This window comes from Hyaena hyaena, unplaced genomic scaffold (genome assembly GCF_003009895.1).
Source record: "Hyaena hyaena isolate Hyena2069 unplaced genomic scaffold, ASM300989v1 scaffold_154, whole genome shotgun sequence".
In the NCBI taxonomy this organism is placed as follows: domain Eukaryota; kingdom Metazoa; phylum Chordata; class Mammalia; order Carnivora; family Hyaenidae; genus Hyaena; species Hyaena hyaena.
The window spans coordinates 2,451,784-2,477,102 of record NW_024080786.1 but is presented as its reverse complement, the minus strand read 5'-3'; the positions used below and the strand labels follow the sequence as shown (position 1 = coordinate 2,477,102).

The 25,319-nt window shown below is 35.7% G+C and overlaps 1 protein-coding gene across 2 annotated transcripts in view; it reads left to right on the top strand.

Annotated features, from left to right (window-relative positions):
- OLA1 (Obg like ATPase 1) overlaps nucleotides 1–25,319 on the top strand; it is a 162,400-nt gene that overhangs the window by 96,205 nt on the left and 40,876 nt on the right. For both annotated transcript variants that reach the window (XM_039239204.1, XM_039239205.1), the window contains exons 6-7: nucleotides 16,771–16,851; nucleotides 17,167–17,264. In XM_039239204.1, the coding sequence (XP_039095135.1) occupies nucleotides 16,771–16,851; nucleotides 17,167–17,264 (179 nt within the window). The remainder of the gene's footprint in view (nucleotides 1–16,770; nucleotides 16,852–17,166; nucleotides 17,265–25,319) is intronic.

The window sequence follows — 25,319 nt, the reverse complement described above, 5'->3', positions numbered from 1 at the left end:
TTTATTTCTGAGAGAGAGAGAGAGAGACAGCGTGAGCAGGGGAGTGTCAGAGAGAGAGGGAGACACAGAATCTGAAGCGGGCTCCAGGCTCCGAGCTGTCAGCACAGAGCCCGATGCAGGGCTCGAACCCACAAACTGTGAGATCGTGACCTGAGCCGAAGTCGGATGCTCAACCGACTGAGCCACCCAGGCGCCCCTCAACATATCTTTTGGAGTGGTTTATGATTTAACATTAACATCAGGGCATCAAGATCAAGGCTGAGTTTTAAATCTGTTCTAAGTATGTGTACATTTCATTTGGAAAGACAGATTTTGGAAAATGTAAGTAGAAGCCTTTAAGGAATGATTTATTTTGTATTGACCAATCATTTGGAAATTATCACACTTAAAAAATATTCATAGAATTAACAGTTAATTAGACAAAGAAGGCAACCAGAAATTGTAATTAAGTCTTTTTTCCCTGTCAGTATTTCTGAGTTAAATATATCCCCCAAAACATATAGCTGTTAGCAGATTTCTTCTTATTATTCTTAGGGCAGTTTTTAAAGTTGATTTTTACATAACTTTACAAAATTATTAACATTGTTTGCATATGTAATAGGTTTATTTTTGACTAAAACACATTCAAAGGGGAATACTATAAGACATAATTCTCCCATTTCTGTCTTCTCATTTACGTTTTTCTCAAGAGTTTATGTACCCTTCCAGAATTATTCTTAAATGACTTAGATTGTTTTCTAAAAGAATAAGATGCTGCAAGTACAAGGTGAGGCTGAACTGCATTCATTTATGTTTCTCCCTAAATTCTCTGTTTTCATAGTCTGTACCTCAGTTAATGGAATAAAATTGTTTGAACTGAAAACCAGTATCTTTGACTCCTCTTTCTCTTCTACCATTAAATTCCATTCTATTGATTTTATCTCCTGAATCCCCTATATCTCTTCCTTCCTTCTTATTTAGTTTTCAGCTTCATTATGCTTACTTACTTTTGCAGCTTAACTGACTTCTTTGCCCTTCTTGCCCATTGTTTTCCGCAAATATAAAGTGCAGATCTAACTATGTTATTCCCTTGATTAAAATGCCTCACTGTCTTCCTTTAAAGATACTGCCAACATAAAGTCCATGTCTCACAGATTTCTTTGTGATTCTGCCTTGCCTGACTTAAATTTTCTCAACTTGCCCTATAGTAAACTAAACATTTTGGTTTTGCATGAGCTCATTTACTAGAACTCTCCTCTTTTGCTGCCTCTCCATCCCTGTTTCTTAGTCATCCTTTCAGACACAGCCTAAAGCAGACATGTCCTACTCTTTATAAAAATGTTTTTGATTGGATGCACTATACATAAGATTTACCATTTTAACCATTCTAAGTATCCAATTTAGTGGCATTAAGTCCATTCACAGTGTTGTAAGCTTATTACCACTGTCTATTTTCAGAATTCTTTCACTATCCCAAACTGAAACTCTTGTGTCCTTTAAATAATAACTTCCCATCTCTTCCTTCCCCTCCCAGCTCCTGGCAATCTCTCTTCTACTTTCTTTCTCTACTTGCTCCTCTACTTTTGTTTGCATATGTAATAGGTATATTTTTGACTAAAACAAATTCAAAAGGGTATACTATAAAGCGTAATTCTCCCATTTCTGTCTTCTCATTTACACTTTTCTCCTCTTGAGACTTTATGAATTTGCCTATTCTAGGTTCCTCATATAAGTGGATTTATAATTTTTGTCCTTTTGTGCCTGGCTTATTTCATTAGCATAGAGTTTTCAAGGTTCACCCATGTTGTAGGGTGGATCAGCCTTTTTAAGGCTGAATGGTTTTATATGTATGTACCATATTCCATGGCCATTTGGATAGTTTCTACATTTTTGGCTATTGTGAATAATAACACTATGAACATTATTGTACAAGTATATTGTGGTTATAACTGCAGAAATCTCCGCTGAAAATAGTCTAGAAGTAAATACTAAGTGGGGCGCCTGGGTGGCTTAGTCGGTTAAGCGTCCGACTTTCGCTTAGGTCATGATCTTGCGGTTTGTGGGTTCGAGCCCCGCGTCGGACTCTGTGCTGACTGCCAGCTCAGAGCCTGGAGCGTGCTTCAGATTCTGTGTCTCCCTCTCTCTCTGACCCTCCCCTGCTCACGCTGTCTCTCTCTCTCTCTCCTAAAAATAAATAAAACATTAAAAAAAAAAATTTAGAAGTAAATACTAAGTGATAATAGTGGATTAGAGAGAGTTATGAATACTTCCCCCCTAAATATTTTTCTATTTTAATTTTATTGCTTTTATAAAATAAATTTATGGAAATGAACCCCAAAGTTAAAAAATATTTATCAAATATAGCAACCCATTTAGAAATGCATAAACCAGAAATGTGATTAGAAATTATTGTGGTTCATGGGTGCCTGGGTGGCTCAAGTCAGTTAAGCTTCTGACTTCAGCTCAGGTCATGATCTCATGGTTCATGGGTTTGAGCCCCTCATTGGGCTCTGTGCTATCAGCGTGGAGCCTGCTTCAGATGCTCTATCTCCCTTTCTTTCTGCCCCTTCCCCACACACGTGCATGCTCTCTCTCTCAAAAATAAACATTAAGAAAAAAAAGAAGTTATTGTAGTTCATCTAGAGTCTACATAATACACATACCCCAAAACTAGGAAAGAGGTTATAAATTTTCAAAATTAGAATGACAAGTTACTTAATTTAATGTGGCAGTACCAACCTAAGAGTCAGACTGTAGTAGGTAGGACTACTTTTTGGGTTTAGGAGAAATTATCATAGGATGTATTGTAAGCATAAAGGAGGTATTTTTTGACAATGATGCTTTTAGTAGTGAGAAGGATGGAGGCAAAGTGTTTCCTTTCTTTGAACTGAGATGGGAAGAATGAGAGTATAAATGTAATTGACCAAGATTAATTTAACGATTATCTGAACAGTATATTTTACTTTTTCAGTTTATAGTCATTATTTTAAGCAAATCATTGTTTTTCTTTTAAGGTTTTAGGGAAAAATTTTTGACTTATTTGGTGATATGTGAACATATAGGCAAAATCTGCTAGAGATGAATATCTTCTGAGTGATTTTTTTAAAAAAAAAGTTTAAATGTTTTTATTCATTTTTGAGAGAGCATGAGTGGGGGAAGAGCAGAGAGAAGGGGAGACAGAGGATCCAAAGTGGGCTCTGTGCTGACAGCAGCGAGCCTGATGTGGGGCTTGAACTGACAGACTACGAGATCATGACTGAAGTAGGATGCTCATGAGCTGAAGTAGGACACTCAATTGACTGAGCCACCCAGGTGTTCTAGATTTTTTTTGAGAGAGAGAGAGAGAAAGAGAGTGTACATGTGCACATATGTGCATGTGAGTGGGGGAGTAGCAGAACAAGAGGGAGAGGGAATCTTTTTTTTTTTTTTTTTAATGTTTCTGTTTATTTTTGAGAGAGAGTGGGGACAGAGTATGGGGCAGAAAGAGAGGAAGAGAAAAAGTCCCAAGCAGGCTCCACACTGTCAGCATAAAGCCCTGATGCAAGGCTCAAATTCATGAACCTTGAGATCATGACCTGAGCAGAAATCAAGAATTGGCTGCTTAACTGACTGAGCCAGCCAGGTACCCCAGAGGGAGAGAGAATCGTAAACAGACTCTACTCAGTGTGGAGTCAGTGTGGGGCTTGATCCCACAAACTGTGAGATTATGACTTGAGCCACAATTGAGAGTTGGATGCTTGACTGACTGAACCACCCAGGTGTACCCCCTGAGTGATTTAATCTCAGAAGTTTTATTGTGGTTTTGAATATTTAGTCATAAAGACCAGTGATTCAACTTAGGCTATTTCAAGAAATGGATTTTTATTTTTAAAATACAAGGCAATAAAAGAAATGGAAATCCAGAAGTGTTGGGATCAGGAAGTGTGGTATAGCCAGACCTGTTGGGGTAAAGTTATAAATCAGCCCAGGGTATCACTCAGGAATTCGGAAGTCTCTGCATCTTCCCTGTGTGGTGCTCTGCCATTCACATAACTCAGATGGCCTTCATTTTAGCTTCACTAGAATTCTTTTTTTCCTGCTGCCACTGCAATTCATTTGCTGTTTTATATATTGCTTTTATTCCTGATTTCTGCTTTGTCATAATTTCTGCTTACCTTTTTTTAAAATGTTTGTTTATTTTTGAGAGAGAGGGGGCAGGCGGGCAGAGAGAGGGAGACACAGAATCTGAAGCAGGCTCCAGGCGGTTAGCTGTCAGCACAGAGCCCGACACAGGGCTTGAACTCACGAACTGTGGGATCATGACCTGAGCCAAAGTCAGATACTTAACCAACTAAGCCACCCAGGTCCCCCAAGTTTTGCTTACTTTTAATTAGCGTGTTTATCATGTCATGTAACTTACTCTGTCTTATATTGGCTCAGTATGTCCTCTCAGCTTAAGTCTCCAGTTCTCTTATCTCAATATTTCCTGAAAGCAAGCATCAAATTGCCTCAGTTTATTCCCATTTTGGCAGTCTTTTTTTGCATGAGAACACTTCATAGGTCAGGTACCCACCAGTTCAGGCCAGGAGACTGCTTTTGGGTAAGAACTGTTTCCTCAGCTGAACGTGTGGACTGAGAGTAAAGCCGTGTCGAATAGTGTGTTTGGTATATTGGCTAAAATGGTAGGAGACTTGGCACATTATAGGTCCTCAGTGCTCATTGTTATGTCTTTGAGGACAGCAGTTAGGAAGTACAAAGCTGTTTTAAGACTTGCAGGGTAACACGAAAGAATGTATTGTGTGTGGGGCAAGAGTCAGGAGGATTAGGCTCATTGAGGCCAGACTACTTTAGAATCATCAATTTTATATATACCTTGAAGGGAATGAACTCCTAAATGAACTGATGTTGTGGTACCTATACTATAGACATAGTTTCCTGGATATTCCCACCTGTCCACTTTCTCCTTGCCTATAGCCAACAAAACATAGATGGATAAAATTTTGAGTAGGATGTTAGTATCCCCATAAACTCATTATTACCAGCTTCAAATGGGCCCTCAGCTTTCTTATTTGCCTTCCTCCTCTTTGCTGCAACTGCTTCCCTTTTCTGCTCCAACGTCCTATTTTTGCACACTCCCTATTTCATCCATCCCTACCTTCAGTAGATGACCTTGCCTCCTACTTCAGAGATCAAAATAAAAACTACCAGACAGAAATTCACTCAGTTTGCTACTAGTCACATCTAAAGCCTGCCTATTCACTTATCTTATCAGTGGATAGTTATTCCAGTTCTTTGGATCTTATCATGTCCTAACTTTTCAGAAATCTTGCACTATTACTTATCCTTTCTTTTTTCCCCCTCCTTCATTGCTTTTAAATTATATATGTATTTTTAAGTAGGATTCACACGCAGCATGGAACCTGAACACAGGGCTTGAACTCAAGGACCATGAGACCAAGACCTAAGCTGAGATCAAGAGTCAGCCTCTTAACGGACTGAGCCACCCAGGTGCCCCTAAATTACTTTATTGAGATAAATTCACATATCATAAAGTTTACCCTTACTATTCAAGTTGTGTAGTGTGTTCACAAAGTTGAGTTTTGATCACCAACAATCCCTTCTTTCTTGTATATACAACTTATCCCTCTCAAGCTAGATTGTTTTCTGTATATTTTTAATCTCAGGGGGAAAAGAAAAAAAAACTTGTTTAATACTGCACTCCTTATCCTTCATTTACCATATTTTCACTACTCTCCTTCTTAAAAAATCCTCTTGAAAGGGTTTATTGTTTCTACCTCGTAATAACTCAGTCTAATCTATCTAGATTATCTGCTCATCAGACTCAAACAGCTTTCACCAGGGTCATTGGTGACTTTTGTAGTTTTAAATCCAGTGGACATTTTCAGTCATTGTGATTTGTCAGTAGCATTGGACACTATTGTGTATGCCTGAACTACTCTTCCCTTGGATTCCATGACCACATTCTCCTGCTTTCCTTCCTTCTCTAGCAACTTCTGTTTGTTTTGGAGGCTCATCCTCTTGTATCTTTGCTACTAAATATTGTCATTACTTAAAATTGAGTCTAAGGCTCTCCTCTTTCTATTTTCTTCCTATGTGATATCATCCATATTCATTGCTACAATTACTATTTAAGTACAGATAGCTTCCAGATTTGTCTATAGCCCTTACCTGTTCTCTGAGCACCAGACTAGTGTATTTAATTCCTGACTTGACATCTTATGCTTATCTCAAAGATGTCTCAGAGTTAGCACACCTAAAATCCAACCCAAAGGTTCCCTCCCTCAAATCTGATTCTCCAGTATTTTTTATTTCAGTGAAATGTACTGCTATCTGTTAGATTATGCAAACCAGAAACCTAGTCATATTTGACAGTCTTTTCACATCATTTCACATATCTAGTCCATCACTGAATTCTGGCAATATGTAATATGTAGATATAATAATGTGCCTATGTTTTCTTGTATGTGTATACATATATATACATATACAGATATATGATATATTAAAATGATATATTAATGGATCTGGATGTATAGGCATTTTTCTATTATTCTTGTAGCTTTTAAGTTTAAAATTATTTCAAAATAAGAAGAAAATAAAAAGTCTTATGATTTTAATGTATAGAGATAGAGCTAAAATAGATGACAATAATAGCGTAATCAGCAGGAAGAGGCAATAATAGAATGAAAGAGTGGAGTAATACTCCAACTAAAAGACAGAGAATTTCATGATTCCTCAAAGAGTTAAACTTAGTTAAACATAGAGTTACCATATGACCAAGTAGTTAAGAAATACACGTACATGCATATTCATAGCCATGCTACGCCAGTAGCCAGAATGCAGAAAACAGCCCAAATGTCCATTTGATATGAGGGTTTTGGGGATGAGTGTTTAAACAAATTGTGATATATACATAAAATGGAATATTATTTAACCTTCAAAAATAAATTAGCATTGGGGCACCTGGGTGGCTCAGTCAGTGGGGCATGTGACTCTCGATCTCAGGGCTGTGAGTTTGAGGCCCATCCATATTGAGTGTAGAGATTACTTAAAAATAAAAAATAAAATTAAAAAGTAAATGAATACCAGGGAGAAACAAGCCAGGAAACAGACTCTATATATATGTGTGTGTGTGTGTTTTTCCCCTTAATGTTTGTTTGTTTGTTTGTTTGTTTTGAGAGAGAACACAAGCAGGGGAGGGGCAGAGACAGAGAGGAGACACAGAATCCAAAGCGGGCTCCAGGCCTTGAACTCACAAGCCACGAGATCTGACCTGAGCTGAAGTCAGACACTTAACAGACTGAGCCATGCAGGCTTCCCAAGAAACAGACTCTTAACAATAGAGAACAAACTGATGGTTACCAGAGAAGGGGTGCAAGAAAGAGTCGGGTGAAATAGGTGGTGGGGATTAAGGAGTACACTTGTCATGATGAGCACTAGGTGTTGTATGGAATTGTTCGATCACTATATTGTACACCTGAAACTAATGTAACACTATGCTTTAACTATATTGGAATTTTTTTTTTAAAAAGGAAAAAAACCAAAAAGTAAACGATTACTGATGCTGCTAGCTGTGGATCAACCTTGGAAACAACCATAATGGTCACATATTGTATGATTCCATTTGTATGAAATCCCCAGAATAAGTAAATTCATAGAGACAGAACTGCTGATTGGTGGTTACCAGGGACTAAGAGAGAGGGGAGACTGTGAAGAAACTGCTCAGTGAATATGGGATTTTATTTTAGTGTGGTAGAAGTGTTTTGGAAGTAGATAGAGATGATAGTTCTGTAACACTGTGAATATACCATGTTTTTAGTGCTAAATTACTTTCTGAATTTATGTGAATTTCACCTCAACAAAATGTTTTAAAAATTAAATAAGACAAAGAATGTCAGATTGGATTTTAAAAGCCTATCTCTGTGCTGCTTACAAGACACACATCTTACCTAGAAATGCAAGGGTCCAAAAATAGTCAAGGTGGTCTCAAAGAACAAGTTAGAATGTGGTACACATGAATCTTATATCAAGACTGTGCTGAACCTGCAGTGATTAAGAAAGTCAAGGATAGACAGATTGACCATGGAACAATGGATATGCAGACACAGATACATTTTGATTTGTGGTGAAGATGGTACTGCAGAGTAACAAAAAGGAATGCTTTTCTCAAGAAATGGTGACGGGTCAGTTGTGTATCCATGTGGGAGAAAAAATAAATCCTTATCCACCTCACATTACACACAAAAAAGTAAAATTTACATAGAGTAAAAAGTGAAACTCTTATGGAATAAAACATCTATTATATAGCATAAAATATTTTTAAGACCTTGTAATAGATGAATTATTATTTTAAACAAAAATCAGTAATCATAAAGGAAAAGTTTTATTGGACGACATTAATATTAAAACTTCTGTTGGGGCACTGTGTAGCTCAGTTGATTAAGCATCTGACTCTTGATATTGGCTCAGGTCATGGTCTTGGGGTTGTGATATTGAACCCTGTGGAGCCTGCTTAAGATTCTCTCTCTCTCCCTCTGACCCTCTTCCCAACTCATGCGTGTTCTTTCTCAAAAAAAATTTTTAAGAATTCTCTTAAACAGGAGAAAGAAATGATAAGCTACAGAGTGAAAGAAGATATTTGCAGCATCTAAAAAAGAATTTGTCTATAGAATATGCAGAGAACTACAGATAAATAAGGAAAGGACAGCCCAATAGAAAAATGGGCAAAAGATTTGAACATGTACTTCATGAAAGAAGAAATCCTTCATTAATGATTAGGGAAATGCAAATTCAGATTACCCCATACATTAAGAACACTGACAGTACCAGGTATTGGAATGAAAACTGATTAGCAGTATATACTAAATTTGGGTGAATGTATCACCTATGACAGAGCTCCTCCAGGCTTAGGTATATACTTGAGAAATGCATGAACTAATTTACCAAAACACATGTACAAGAATGTTTATGGCAGCTTTATTCATAATAGCTTTTAAGTATAAACGATCTAAGTATCCATTAACCGTGAAATGTATAAATACACCATGGAATATTCCTACAGGGGATTATTACATGGCAAAGAAAAAACATACTACTGCTACATCTAACAACATGGATGAATCTTACTGTGTTGAACAAAAGAAGCTGGACACAAAATGATGCATATTGTATGATTCCATTTCTGTACATTTCAATAACAGGCTAATTTGTTATGCAAAGAAGCCAGGATTGTGATTATCCCCGGAGAAGAGTGGAACATCGTGACTGCATTACTAATAATATTCTATATATTGATCAGAGTAGTTGTAGGTATTTGTTCATTCTGTGATACTTCATCAAACTATACACTTACATAGTTCATACTGTGTATATTGATACTTAATATACACCTTCCCAAGTTTAACATTCAAACCATTGATTACCTTCTGCCATGCATCAGTTGAATGTTCATTTTGGATTTTTATTTTCCTACTTTTATTTCCTTTCTGCATTGATTTTGTTTCCTTACAAATTTTTCTTAGTTTATCAACTCTCTTGAAATTTCATCCATTTTTTTCTGACATTACTTACTGTTCTGTCTTTATGGCCTCAGGCTTCTGTTTCATAGAAACAATCTTTTTTGCATATATCTATATATTTTTGTATTCTGCCAAGTATGCCAGATAATTCATGAAGAGGGCGTGTATGTGTGCATGTGCATCATCATTTTCTTCTTTCTTTATAATGTTCTTTACTCAGTAGCCTTTTTATTAAAATCCTGTTTGTTGGCTCCTTCCCTTCACACCCTCATCCTCCCTTGAACACGATGAAATCCATTCAAACTTATTTACAGGAATCATACAAGATTGTTCCCCTCCTCTTTTTAGTAATGTTCAAATCCTCTTGAAATCTATATCTCAAGAATGAATTGGGTGTCCATTGTGTTTGCCACTCACTTTATGGCCAACAGGCCAAGAGCTTTGCTGTGTTAAGTTCTCACTGTTTACTTCAGTGAATCACATAACCAAAAACCCACAACTGCCAACATACATTCTACTCAGATTATCGCTAGAATTAACCTATTATTTCGATTCTTGGATGATATCCTACACAGACACACACACACACACGCAGAGCATTGCTGCCTTACAGTTTGGTCCTTTGTTGATTCCTTTCTGGAGTCTTAGTCACTGAAGTATGTAGAAAGATGGTAGTCAAGGTTCAGTACTCTGATCTCCATAAACAGCAGCATTCATCTAACAGAGCAACAAATATTTAACATTCTGATTCAGACAGATCCTAAATATCATGTTAGAATGTACAATGAAGGTCTGTTTCATGAGAGAAAACATAGATTGGCCTTTCCTCAATTTGGAATATTTTAAAAGGGGGTACTCACAGTTGGAGTAAGAAGCTATATTGGTGGACTCATAGCCAGACTATTTTGAGCGGAAGTCCTGGTCCTCATTCTTTCGGTGAGTGCATTGTTGGCTGTGTGTTAAGTTAAAGCCACCTAACTAGCACAGATCAGCTCATCTGGGTGTCAGCATCAGGTACTAGGGTAGTGGATTTGGCTAGAGGCAAGTATCAGACTTAGAAGCTATAATTATTACAGAATAAGAATGAGTCACCTTGATAAACTGCCAGGTCTTATCTATTTAGTCATCAAATTTTAGGGTTACAGATGGTAAGCAGAGAATAGGTGAAGTCCTCCCTTCCCCCTCACACTGTAATATATATTTTTTCCTTATGTAAAGATTTTTTTGGGGTAGAAATAAATAAAACAGCATTGTAGTTTTAAAAAAGAAGGCACAAAGGGAAAGTCTCTCTGAAATCCAATCTTCTAGAAATTTCTTTTGCTAACATTTTGGTATGGCATCTACCCAGTTTCATTATTTAAGTATAGTTGTTTATATTCTATATAGTTTTAAAACCACAAGTGGAATCACGTTATGCATTCTGCCATAAATGATAATACCTGTGCCTGGATCTGTGGCAGTTACTTTGTATGTATTTTCTCATTTAATCCTCATAATCACCATATGTTGAATTGGAGTTACACCAATTTTACCAAAACAAAAATTAGAGATGTTAAGTAACTGTCCCAAAAGTTCACAGGTAGAAAGTGACAGAGCCAGAATTCAAGCCCTGGTCTTTTTGATGATAAAATCCATATTCTTTTCTTTCTTTATTTTTTTAATTTTTTAAAATGTTTTATTTATTTCTGAGAGACAGCATGAGCAGGGGAGGATCAGAGAGAGAGGGAGACACAGAATCTGAAGCAGGCTCCAGGCTCTGAGCTAGCAATCAGCACAGAGCCGATGCGGGTCTTGAACCCATGAACCGTGAGATCATGATCTGAGCTGAAGTAGGACGCTCAATCGACTGAGCCACCCAGGCACCCCTTCTTTTCCTTTTTAATTTTTTTTAACGTTTATTTATTATTTTGAAAGAGAGACAGAGTGCGAGTGGGTGAGGAGCAGAGAGAGCGGGGGAAACAGAATGGGAAGCAGGCTCCAGGCTCTGAGCTGTCAGCACAGACAGCTCCCCACAGAGCTGTTAGATCATTACCTGAGCCGAAATCGGTTGCTTAACCGACTGAGCCACTCAGGCACCCTGACAAAACCCATATTCTTAACTTTTATTTCATTGTTTTGAACATGCTTTTTTCACTTAGGAGTTCATTTTGGACGTTTTCCCATGCAAGGGTATGTGCAGATGGGTCTTGTTTAAATGGATAAAAACTGTTCTATTAATGTTCCATAATTTATTAGCAAAGCTCTAGTTACTGGATTTTTCCATTGTTCCTAATCTGTACCTCTCTTTTTGTTCTAGCACCACACTATTCTAATTATTGTAGCTTTATTGTTTAATACATAGCAATGTAAGTCACATATTTTTCTCTCTAAATATTTTTTACACTCAAACAGCTCATTTTTTAGAATAATGATATATTCAGTCGATAATGTTCTCCAACATCCCTGTTATAATTTTAACTAGAATTATGTTAAACATTATAGTGGCTAGAATTTTTATCAGCATGGTGTTGATCAGTATAGATGAATTTTGAGTGAGGGTCTAGCTGAAACAAGTTTTAAGTTAGTCTTCAGGTGTGGGAGTCCATGGACCCAGAACATTTACTTAATTGGCTGTTTGAGGGGCATTTGAGTATTGCCAGAGTCACTCATAACCATGGGTTTTGGCTTTGTGGATCATGAATCCTTTGTAAAAGCATTTGGAAGACATGTGCTGTCATCCCTCAAAGGCACATAAATATAGAACTTCACATACAATTTTAGCGTCTTAGGGAAACCTGAAATCTACTTATGGGTCACAGATTAATAATTTTTGGTATGGAAACTGAAGAATACCAGAACAGAGAAAAGTTGCATGTAGTCTTGGAGCGTCAATATGTTATTGTGTGCAAAGAAAAATATTTTTGTGAGACATGGATTGATAATCAGGTATTAATACCCAAATAGTAGGAATGTTAAATTTCCCTGATGACCTTGGACCAAGAATAAGGACTTAGAATAACAACCTTGGGAATCACCATGCTAAATAAGGAGCACTTAGAAAGAAAGGCAGGAAGGGGCGCCTGGGTGGCTTAGTCGGTTAAGCGTCTGACTTTCGCTTAGGTCATGATCTCGCGGTTCGTGGGTTCGAGCCCCGCGTCGGGCTCTGTGCTGACTGCCAGCTCAGAGCCTGGAGCCTGTTTCAGTCTGTGACTCCCTCTCTCTCTGGCCCTCCCCTGCTCACGCTCTCTCTCTGTCTAGAAATAAATTAAAAAAACCTTAAAAAAAAAAAAAAAAAAAAAGAAAGAAAGAAAGGCAGGAAGATAAATGGGCAGTGTGATTGGACAGCACATGAATTTTTGAGTCTCTTAGATCTGAATTTGAATCTTAGCTCTGCCACTTACTAGCTCTGGGAATTTAGGCAAGTCACACGTTCTCCCTGAGCCTAAATACATAACAACTGCTGTTAACAAAAATAATAAAAATACATTAAAAAATAGAGCATTTCTTTCTTTTTTTTTTTTTAATTTTTAATGCTTTATTTATTTCTAGGAGATAGAGAGAGAGACAGCGTGAGCAGGGGAGGGTCAGAGAGAGAGGGAGTCACAGACTGAAACAGGCTCCAGGCTCCGAGCTGGCAGTCAGCACAGAGCCCGATGCGGGGCTCGAACCCACGAACCGCGAGTTCATGACCTAAGCGAAAGTCAGACGCTCAACCGACTAAGCCACCCAGGCGCCCCAAAAATAGAGCATTTCTTAAGTTAAATATGAGACTATTAGAAGAGTCAAAGCAGATAGGTGAGGAATTCAAGGTGAGTTTGGATTTTCTTTGCAGTTAAAAGATAATTGTTTAGTAAAAACTAGTTCTTGCAGAATGTTAAGACTAGAAACCTGTATTGAGATTTCACTAAGAAAGCCAGTATTTTTGGTAAAACTTCAGAAATTTGAAGAAAAGGACTAATGAATAATATTCAGATTGGAGAGATATATATGTGCTTTAAGGGAGTACCCAAGAGAATATATTGTCATTTTGTAAATGACTGGTATTTAATCTTTTAACAGTCATAATAACAATGGCAACAGAACATATTTAGTGAAAATTTACCCTGTGCAAAACACCTTATATGCATTATCTCACTCGATCTTCACAACAACCCCAGGAGTAGATAGTCATCATCTATGATTTATTAATAAAACAATAGATCACAGACCTGGTAAATTGTAAACCTAGGATTTATTTTCACATTTAAGAATTAAGCTGTTAGCTCTCCAATTAGTGTATTCACATCACTACAATATAACCAAAAAGTTCAAATATCCAGGAATTTTTGCATAATCTTCATTATGTATATATGGTTTTAAAAGTGAGGACTTTGTTAAAGTTATCAAAACAAAAGTTATCCTCCTATATCTATATTTCTACTTAATGATGCTACTAAAGAAATTGTGAAATCCTACTGTAACTTCTGATGTGTCAAGCATTAGGTGCTTTTATGCTTTTATTGTATTCCAAATGGTTAGAAGTAGGTTAAATGTGTAATATTTTCTCAGTTAACCGTATTCAATTAACTGGAACCTTTTACTGTTCTAATCATAATTAATATATGTGTTTATATATAAACATAAGAAGAAATTTAGTTCATGAAGTATTGTATACAAATAAGTCCAAATGTTTTCTTTAATCTGATTAGAAGTTTTTCAGACAAGAAACATAAAACATCTTTTAATTTGTTGCTAAAATTAAAATTAATTTTTATGTAAGAAAAACAGTACATCACATCCATATAGTGATCATTTATGTAAAATAATCTTATCAGAGAGTGATCTTTTTTATTTGTCTTAAATAAACTGGCACTTTTTAATAATCTAAGGTAGCTTTTCTTGGCTGTTAAATCTTTTATGGGGATAATTAAGAGAGCACTGAGTACAAAATAAAATATTTTAAATTTTAAAATTCAACTCGTCAAACATTTGGTTATAATCTATAAATAGTTTTTGAAAGATTTGAAAGTGGGGGTGCCTGGGTGGCTCAGTCGATTAAGCATTCAACCCTTGATTTCGGCTCAGGTCATGATCTCATGGTTGTGAGATCGAGCCCCCTGTCAAAAAAAAAAAAAAAAAAAAAGTTTGAATGTGGCATTAGTGAATATACTGTTTGAGAACTTTAATTATGAGTTAATTCTCTTTAACTAAAATTTGACCATTTCTAATTTGTAGTTTAATATGTTGGTATGAGGGGGAAAAAACTAATGCCAAAAAGATTTTTTGATAAGTTTTCTATGTCTACAGTGATTGTGTAGTTAATTTAAAATGGAGGAGAAATACTGAAATTCCTTCACTAGTGATCAGCACTTATTGAGGCCCGTTGGTTTTGTGTTTATAGTTACAAAAGTATTTTACACTTTTTATATGATTAAAATTTAATTTCCTTCCTTATTTTTGGTTTGGCTTTCTTCTGTCTATTCTCTTTTATTTCTTTAATTGAAAAAACTAATGGAACCAAATATAAGATGGTACCACTGTTTTCTCCTTTTGTATAATCTTGTTGCGTGTCTCTACATAAGCTGTTCTGGCCACTCATCATAGTAACCAGCTGGGCCATTTCACCTGCTGGAGCCATTAAAGAGGACTCTCTCCCCCTAGATTAATCCCCTCCGACATTAGTTTTTTGCACTGACAACTGGAGCAGGCATTCAGAATTTGCAGGTGGCCAGTGTGACGCACATAATTGCCTACAATTTTAGGCAATGAATAAAAATGGTCTACATTACTTGTCAAAGGTTGTATATGCAGTGCCAAGTGAGATCTATGGGAAGCCTTTTAGGGTTTAAAGAACAGTTAATAGCAAGGCTGCACAGGGCTTTTTTAATCATAATGCATTTGTAATATAGCACTTTGATCTTCTCCTTGTAGGAAATGGTGTTACGTTAGCCACTTTTAAACATTTATGAGTGAAATTCAGTTATAGAAGAGTAAAAGTGATTATTCTTAAGCAGAACATGTTAGATTTCATTAAAAGTTTTCAGCTTGCCCCTTCCTTGTTAAAATCTGTGGGAAGTCCTTTTCCTGGAGAGTTTCAAATCAGGATCTAAGGACATAGGGCTTTTTCCTTATTTTTCCTGTTGGTAACAGCAAGATTTGGAAGGAAGGTATACTAAATACTGAGGTAATTTATACAAGTAGATATTTATAGAAAAATAACTGATTTGTGGTAAATAAATCGATGAAAACCCAAGAACTCTATTACTGATTATTGTGTTACCATAAAATTTTGGGAAATGCATATTTAAAACATATCCATAAATTATCTTTAACAACAACAACAAAAAACCAGATGACTCTCAAATGCACTTCTTCTGGAAGAGCTAAGTTTGACCTTTCAGACCCAAGAGCCTTTTATTAACACCTGCCTGTAAGAAGAACCTTGCCACACGCAGCTTTTAGATTCAGAACCACAAAACTGATGAGGAAAGACTTGAAGGGTTCAGTTTGTGTCACTTGCTGTTTGCCGTTTCCATTTCACAGATGATTAATCTTTCTGTGAAGAAAGGCTAGAGAAACAAAGCACATTGGGCTCTTCCTGCAGTTACTCCTTCTGAATGCACACTAGCTTGCTAACTAAAAGGCCTTTAGATTTCCAGCAGAGAGAGATGTTCTGAAAGTGAATGCAGCTGGTTGGAGGTCACCAGTGCAGGGCTCTTGCCATTGTGTAATGGAGGCTTTGGCAGGTTGGGGGGGGGGGGCAGTGTTGGAGCGGGGACAGGAGAAGTGGGCAGGAAGAAGGTGTTGGCAAAAAATTAATTCAGAATTAGAAAGGTTTTGGTCAGCTGATTTAATATTTTAGAGGGTAGATCATCAATAATAGGCTCAATTTCGTCTATTTTGTTTGTTTTTCTTTTTAAGGAAAAAAGTATAATTCAGTCTCTTTCCAGTATTCTTCCCTCCCTCCATTTTCTAATAGCATGTTTATCTTGCAAGTGGCATCCCTAGGTGATGTTGAAATGTTATTAACTCTCATAATCTTTGGTGTATGTAAATTGTCTTGAAATTTTTAAGACTGTTACTAATTGTGCTAATATTCCACATTTTATATATTCAAATGTTAATAGCAAAAATGTTTCATTGATATGTAGTTTTTTAATGAGGCATTGAAAAAAGATGATCTGTGTGATTTAGTTCCCCTTTCATGTAAAATTGACTTTTTATTGTGAAGATTTGAAAACTGTTAATTTTACTATTTAGTATCTAAATGTATAGTGTCCACCCTGTATTTATTTTTTTTCTCAATCTTGTATAGGATATAATGTGCAAAGTCAAATCCTGGGTTATAGATCAAAAGAAACCTGTTCGCTTCTACCATGATTGGAATGACAAAGAAGTAAGTTACAAACTTCGTGCCACCTATTTCTGTCTTGGCTTTGATTTCTTAGAGAATGAATTAGAGTTGTCATTATTTTATATTTTATTGTTATTAATATCCAGATAAACTTTATTTCTGTCAATGATTGCTTGTTTCCAGGCTTGTTATTATTTTTCCCCCTACTTCTGTTATTGCATAACAGCAAATCTTTTACAAACAAAAATTATGAAAATGGCTACCTGTTTAAAAAGAGTTTACTTTCAAGTTACTTAGTGACTTACTCAGTATTTGCTCCACTTTTTAAAAGGATTCTTTCTCTGTCTCCCACTTTAGATTGAAGTGTTAAATAAACACTTATTTCTGACTTCAAAACCAATGGTCTACTTGGTTAATCTTTCTGAAAAAGACTACATTAGAAAGAAGAACAAATGGTAAGTTTTTCCTCCTGGATATGTTCAGATGTGTCATATTTGTATCTATACGCACACATGCGCGTGTGCACGCACACACATGAACTTACTGCTATGTTAGATTTTAATATTTTTCTCATTATTAAAAAGCTTAAAATGTATGAGAAAGCTTTGTTTGATGGTTATATTCTGAGATGAATCTCCTAACCTACACTGAGAGAACTTAAGAAAAAACAATTAAATTAGGCAATATTGAATCATGCGTATTCACTTATTAAATTTAAATTTAATAGACATTATTGTTTGTTTCCTTTGCAAAATGAGAATAATGTAGTTAAAGCAATAATAGTTTTTAAACTAGGAATTTCTAACTGTTGATATTATATGTGGCCTTAAAATATCCACTTGAGATTGTAGCCGGGCATAAATTTTAAAGTACAGATTAAATGCTTAAAAATATTTTTTTAAAAAAACTGTGCGGACGTGGGGTAGAAGAAGATCAAGTTTCTGTTTCAAATATTTTATAGTGTACAAAGGTAAAGACTATGCATTCATGTGTTGATTGTCATTTTTGACATGTAACCCAAATGTGCAGGGTTTCCTTCATTCAGAAATAGCTTCAAAAAATCCTATGTGCATGTAACATGTAACATGTGGGCATGTGTGCATTCAGCACTGCGCTCACTTTGACTTGCCTCACTGGACCCTCAGTGCTTTGTACTATTAAGTCATACAAACAAATCAAAACTATCCAAAGCAGAATATCTGCGTTCTCCTAAAATATATTGTTGGTTTTTCCCTGTACTTCATTAAGTACTTAGATGCACATGGTTTCAATTTTCCATTAAAAATTCTCATTTCCATATGATATCAAAGAGTGAGAAGCTTTAAACTGAAAAATAAACATTCATAGACTGGAAGCCAAAACAATAATTAATGTCAGATGGTTAACTCCAATAAATGATTAGAATAAATTCTGTGAAATTACTGCAACTAAAAATGCCCTGTTGATATTACTTTAAGACATTTTGTGTTCCTGAAAGTGAATTTGTCTTCTTTATTGGTAGTGTTCTAGAAAGCATAAACTTTGTATGAAAATTGAGTTCTACCTGGTCAGTACCCTCCAGTAGATAATTAACTTTAAAATGATCAGTTCTGCCTTGTTCCAAATTCTTATAAATTTGATGATTAATGTGTTAAAAATTGTTACCTTTGGGAAGGAATTTTAAAATTTATTACTTGACCTCAGTTAATAAATCTTATTGTAGCATGAATGGTAAGGTTTCCTGAGGCTTCATGAAACAATACAGACATCAAAGTTTACATGAAAAGGGATGAGTCAGTTTCCTTGCCCAAAGGGGCTTCTCACACCTGTATTTGGATGATTACAGGTAGAACTCCCTGGCTCTAATTGTATAGTAAATACCATTTCCCAGACCCTAATGGTAGACAGGCTGCTTGGGAGACGCCAGTCTGTGATTTAGCTGTCGCCAGACACCCCATGTTTTTTGTGAGACCAGTTGTGATGATGATATGGTTATAGCCAATTGAAAGCAAACTCTTGTCTAAATAGCAAATTTTAATTTATAAAAATGTAGAGGTATGGGTGATCCTATTTATAAAACCAAATTTTAGATTTTATATATAACTAATGATCTGGTTTGGGGTTGTGTGCATGTTTGGTGGGGAGCGGGGGATCAGATCTTGTGGAAGTTAGTGTAATTGTAGCTGAAAGATCAAAGACTGGGTAACTGAGTGATGTTCCAGAAGAGAATTTACCACATAGCCATTTTCTGTACAGTTTCTGCCGCCTGCTGTTCCTATTTTCCCTCAAGCTAGCCATTGACTACCCCCTGTGCATCCCTGCTCGTAAAAAATGATTGAGGAAGTATTTGTCATGTATTTATGAGTGGGAAACATTGTGTGATAGGGAATGGCATCTACTGGAGCCAGAAAGATTGCCATTTTCCTTTCATTCAGCCACTCTGCTACAGCTTTAAATCCTCTGTTTATGCAACATAGCCTTTGTATTAAAGTACAGAATAAATTTTTATTATGAAGGATATGAACACTGGGTTTTCATCATTTATAACACTGCAAGCAGATGTAAATAGTTAAGATACATTTTAACCACTAAATCCTTTTAATTTGTGTTAGCATCTCGTTTTTTTGGAGTGTTTATATCTAAGCTCCATTTGCATTTGTTGCTCCTTTAGCAAAAGAAAAAGTTTTTGTTTTTTAAGGTTATTATATAATGTCACTGTAGCAATTGAAGACTGATGCAGGAATAAGTATTTTCATGGGTCTTTTAGATCTAAAAAACTATTTTAAATGATCAGGAAAGAGGAGGAGGAAGGATTTGTGACTTGGGCCATGAGAGGAAAACTAAAACTATATTTTAGCAGGTCACCATTTCAGACGTAATGAACATTTTAATTACAAGTTAGAGTTCACTTTAAATTTAAATGGTAACATTGTTTTTCAATCCTAGAAAAGAAGAAAGCACTTTGAAAGATAAGGCTATTGTGTTTTTGAGTAGGTATATTGACCTTTCCAAAGAAGTAGAAATTGGAATGGCTCCAAGCATCTACTCACTGGTTTTAACAATGTTGAATTAGTCATTTTGTTGATTTATGATTAAGACCGAGCCCCTTGAAGAGAAGCTGTCATGGCAGCCAGGTTAGTTACAGTTGTGTTATGATCAGATGACAGTAATCAAGGTCAAAAAGGTTTCTTTTTTATTATTACAAATTGTTGTTCTTTGAATGAATGAAACTATGTAGAAGTTGTTGTCTTGGTGGATGCCAGTGAGTTTTGAACATGAGGATTTCATTTTTTAAATACGATTTGTTGTTGCTATAACTAAGATTGTACTTTATGCAGTATTTTCATTTGAGATTGCCTACTAAGTTATGGTGTCAAGCAGGTACAGGACACCAGAACTGTCAAACCATTCCTTAATTAGGGGTTTAAATTCAAATCTTTGCACCTTTGCTGCTCTGTAAGTAGTATATGCCATCCAGTTATGAAATCAGTAGAGCAAACTAAATTTAGATATCTTGTATACCTACATAGCTCCCAATTGTGTTTTATTTTTGTGTTCTCTTATCCCTATCTTTCTTGAAACTATTGGTAAAGGATCATTCCATTTTATTGCTTATTATCCTATGTGTTAATATTCAACTGGAAAACAGAGCAAACATTTAAGGAATTCATGCTTCTGATGTGCCTGTGTGTGTATAAACATGTATATTTGCATATGCCTTGGTAAGCTTGTGGTCACTAAACATTACTCTTTGACTAATATTATATGAATCAATTAATCTGGGTGTTGAAATTAATTCCAGATAAGTAGACAAATATATGCTTTTTTTAAGCTGTTGTGTCATCAAGGGCAGTGTTTCAGTTTCACTAAATGAATTTTAAGTAGAAAAAGGTTTTATTCTTACTATTCTGTGATTCAGTCCCCTCACCCCCACTTTTCTGTCTTTGTTAGTTTTCCACATAATTTGTATGCAAGAACTAAAAATAGTTTGGTGATACTATACATGTGTGCCTGGTTAGGAGGAGAATAAATCCAACATTATCTTGTTTTCTTGAATTGTGTGTGAGAATTACAGGTACTGTATCTCAGCAACTGTGCATGAAGAAGGAAGTATGACCATTTTTTACGTATAATTTTATATGTCTGCATACCTGTCTATATACACATAGATACATATGTACATACATATATCAATAAATATAAAACTTCCTGTAAAATTATTCTAAGAATTCATCAATTTCTGAGAAGATTATTTATTGAAGCTAGAAATTTATGCTGCTGTGGAAAATCACATTGTTATACATTTGATTTACTTGAAATAGATAAAATGGGAATAAGTAATTATTCTGAAATGGTCATTTTAGTTTAAGAGCTTCTCAGGAAGATTTGAAATTAGGTTTAATTCACATAAAGTTTTCAGGAACATACCCTATTGTGCAAGACTCACATGTATGAGATTTTTAAATGTTTTCATCATCCACTAGTCTGGCAAAGGAAAAGCCCTGAAATATCCATGCAGCATTTTGGGGAGGTTATAATTTCTATTTTTTATCACTTGTGGTTCGTATAGTTTTGGGGAGTTGTTGTGTCTCCTTCATCTTGAAGTACCTAACACTGTGAAGCCTATGCAGATACTTTACTTACTCTGAGTAACTAATTGCAATCACAATATAATGCTGGTAGGTTTATTTTAACATGTGAGGGGGTTTTTAGCTGAATTAAATTTTATGAGTGATAATCTGTAATGGTTTTCATAAATCAAATACTTTTTTTTAATGATGATGCCTTTATGAGGACTGGTGCTTAATTTGCTCCTTTGACAGATAATGAAGGGCTGATAGGACAGATAGGTCAAGAGTATTCTGGGTGTCTAAACCAAGCAGATTTGTTTTTAATATGGGATGGATTAAATTGGTGAACTTCTCTACAAAATATTCTTAATTTTACTTGTTATAAATGAATCTAAAAATTGTCTTAAAGAACCCTTCATTTTACAGTCTTTTGTTTTTGCTGCTAGATGATTCTCACTTGCTGCTTTTCTTATTTGTGTTATGATAAAGCTTTGTAACACTATCAGATATACTGCAAATTGGGATTTCAAGTCATTTTTGGTGAATGGATTTTGTGGAATTACTTCGGAACTTCTTAGTTCAGAATCTTGAGAGTTAAGAAGAATACACTAGAGCAAAACAATTTTTTTTATTTACAAGAGATAGAACTCTAAAAGAAGTGGGAGGGATTATTGCCCACTCAACAGTCTTTTTACTTGGAATGATCTTTAGCATTTGTACATATATGTACATGTAATAATGCCTATAAATTTCTGGTTTTCATTAAATCGATTTTGGTTGCCCTTTCAGCAATTTCATATTCTTATCAAATGATGTTAGGGCCCTGGAGTGCTTAGTCATAATGAAACCAAATAACACCTCTGATGCCATATCATGAAAAAGATAATTATAGAAGAAAGCACATCTTTTTATAGGAATATAATGCTGTTGACCCACCATACTGTGTATTTTAGGAATTTGTCTTGGCTTATTTGCATTTTTGCTCACAACTGTTTATAGACAATAATTTCTATTTGCAAAATGGTTCACTGAAGTTGAGAAAGTCATACTTTTGGGAGGGTCAACTGTTATTTTCATTAGCACCATCTGTTTTACTGATATATGAGTGATATAATTTGTCAAATATATCATTTATCTTTTTTTCAAGTAGTTGAAGAATTTTACTGCATATAGTAGGAAAACATTTCATAAAATTGTTTCTAGCTTTGAGAGACTAAAGCTCTTTAAAAAAAAAAAAAAAAGAGTTCTCTTACCAGAGAGTAGTTCTATAGAGGGACGGGTGAATTAGGTGATAGGGACTAAAGCATGCACATCTCACCCTGAGCACTAAGTAATGTATAGAATGGTTGAATCACTCTGTTGTACAACTGAAACATAACACTGTATGTTAACTAGAAATAATTTTTTTTAAAAAGGAACAAATAAAATGTTTTCCATACAAAACAGAAACAAACAATTGTTCTCTAGGATTTTCTTATATGAAATTAAAATATATATTCCCCATACATGCACACACATATATAATCCAAGAAATGAAAGGCAAAGTTTGACTTATACAGTGTTTTTCAAGTTGCAAATGATTTTTTAAAAGTTTATTTATTTATTTTGAGAGAGACAAAGACAATGGGAGTGGGGAGGGGGCAGAGAAAAAAAGAATCCCAAGCAGGTTCCATGCTGCCAGTGCAGAGCCCAGTGTGGAGCTCGAACCCACAAAGCCACGAGATCATGACCTGAGCTGAAACCAAGAGTCAGATGCTTAACCAGGTGCCCCAGTACCCCAATAACCCAGGTTACCCAGTGTTTATTATTTAAAAAGCCTTTCAAAAAAATTTCATTGTGATCGCCTATATCTCATTTTCTCTCTTTTTGAATATATGTAGGTGTGTGTGTTGGAGGTGAGGCAGTGAGTTAGTAAAGAATTAAGATCGTCTCTAAGATTCCCTTCCAGTGCTAGAATTTTGTGGTTTTGATGAATGAGATTTAGCAAATTCACAAAGAAAAGATGCCTATGTAAATATCTAGTACCTTCTCAATCCTCATGTATAGGTTTGTCATGGTAGGATTTGTTCTAACTGAAACTATATAGAGCATTTCTAAGGTTGCAAATACCCAATTTATGAGCAACTTTTCTGGCTGGGTTGGAGATAAGACCTGGTCGTCTTCTACTCTGCCCCTCTTTTATATCTCTTCCCCTTGAAAATAAGTCTTTTCTGGGTCTCACCATGTTCCCATCTTTCCTCTTAGTGGGCAGCTATTCTTTGGCTAGAATGAGGACAAAGTAGAAATAAAACCTCTTTGTAGAATTGGCATTATCTATATTTGAGGGTAGTTACATTACTCAAACTATTGGATCTCCTTATTTTAATGTGACCTAGAAAACATTTCCCCATCAGAAACAGTAGATAATGAAATGCCCTCAAAAGCTTCTTAATTCATAACATAGTAGAAATAGTGCAGTGTGGGTGAGATATTTTGGTATCTGTGACCATTTTTACCTCCAGTTTTTAAATTCTCCTTAAAAATATGTTCCAAAATAACTGACTTAGGAACTTTGAATATACCCCTGTCTATAAAGTTTGTGGCTGTACATTCGTATCCATTCAGTCTTTTAAATGCTTTCATAAGAAGAGAAATTAATTGGGGTGCCTGGGTGGCTCAGTTGGTTAAGCATCTGACGCTTGATTTCAGCCTAGGTCATGATATCAGGGTTCATAGGATGGACGCGGCACTGTGTCCACAGCTCTGTTGGGTTCTGCGCTGATAGCACGGAGCCTGCTTGGGATCCTCTCTCCCTTTCTCTGTCCCTCCCTCCCTCATGTGTATTCTTTCTCTCTCTCAAAATAAATAAGTTTTAAAAAGAGAGAAAATAATTTCATAAAAACTGTGATCATGATTATAAATTTCAAATTTACGTTTCTTATGAAGTCTGAACTCATTGAAGAACTGGGTACTACTATGTTTTCTTTTTCCTTTTCTAAGCAGATAATCATTGAGCCCTTCTATGTGTCATGTACCATTCTAGATGGAAAACAGAAAGAGGCTTTGCCTCCCCCTAAGTCTTTTAGTCTAATGGGATGATAACCAATGAACAAATATTTAATGTGTTAGGAGATGATTGAAACAATGAATAAAAATAAAGCAGGGTAAGAAGGTGTCACTTTAGTTAGAGAGTCAAGGAAGGCCTTTTTTGAAGTAAGGGAGTGAGCCATGAGAGAATTGAAGAAAACTCAGTCCAGGGAGAGGGAACAGCAAATGCAAATGCATGCACGACAGAGCACTGAAAAAGTAAAATCTGAAAACAACTGCTTGAAAAGAACTTTGTAAATTCTTATTCATTGCAATTAAATAGATTTAAAAAAAATTTTTTTTTTAATGTTTTATTTATTTCTAGGAGAGAGAGAGAGACAGCGTGAGCAGGGGAGGGTCAGAGAGAGAGGGAGTCACAGACTCTGAAACAGGCTCCAGGCTCTGGGCTGGCAGTCAGCACAGAGCCCAACGCGGGGCTCGAACCCACGAACCGCGAGATCATGACCTAAGTGAAAGTTGGACGCTTAACCGACTAAGCCACCCAGACGCCCCAACAATTAAATAGATTTTTAAAAACATATCCTAAATATGTTGTAAAAGTGAATTCAGGGTTTTAAGAGTAGCCATCATTTATTTTCTAGTTTGTGATATTTCATTTCTTATAGTCCAAAAAGATTTTAGTGTTTTAAACAGCCTTTGAATTTCATCTTTTCTTTTTCATGCTTGTCTAGTAGCTTGCTAAATCACACTACCATTCACAAAACACTTCTTTTAAAAGTCCCTTAATGGGGAGACTCAGTTGGTTAAGCATCCGACTTCAGCTTAGGTCATTATCTCATGGTTCGTGGGTTCAAGCCCCACATCGGGCTCTGTGCTGACCGCTCAGAGCCTGGAGCCTACTTTGGATTCTGTGTCTTCCTTTCTCTCTGCTCC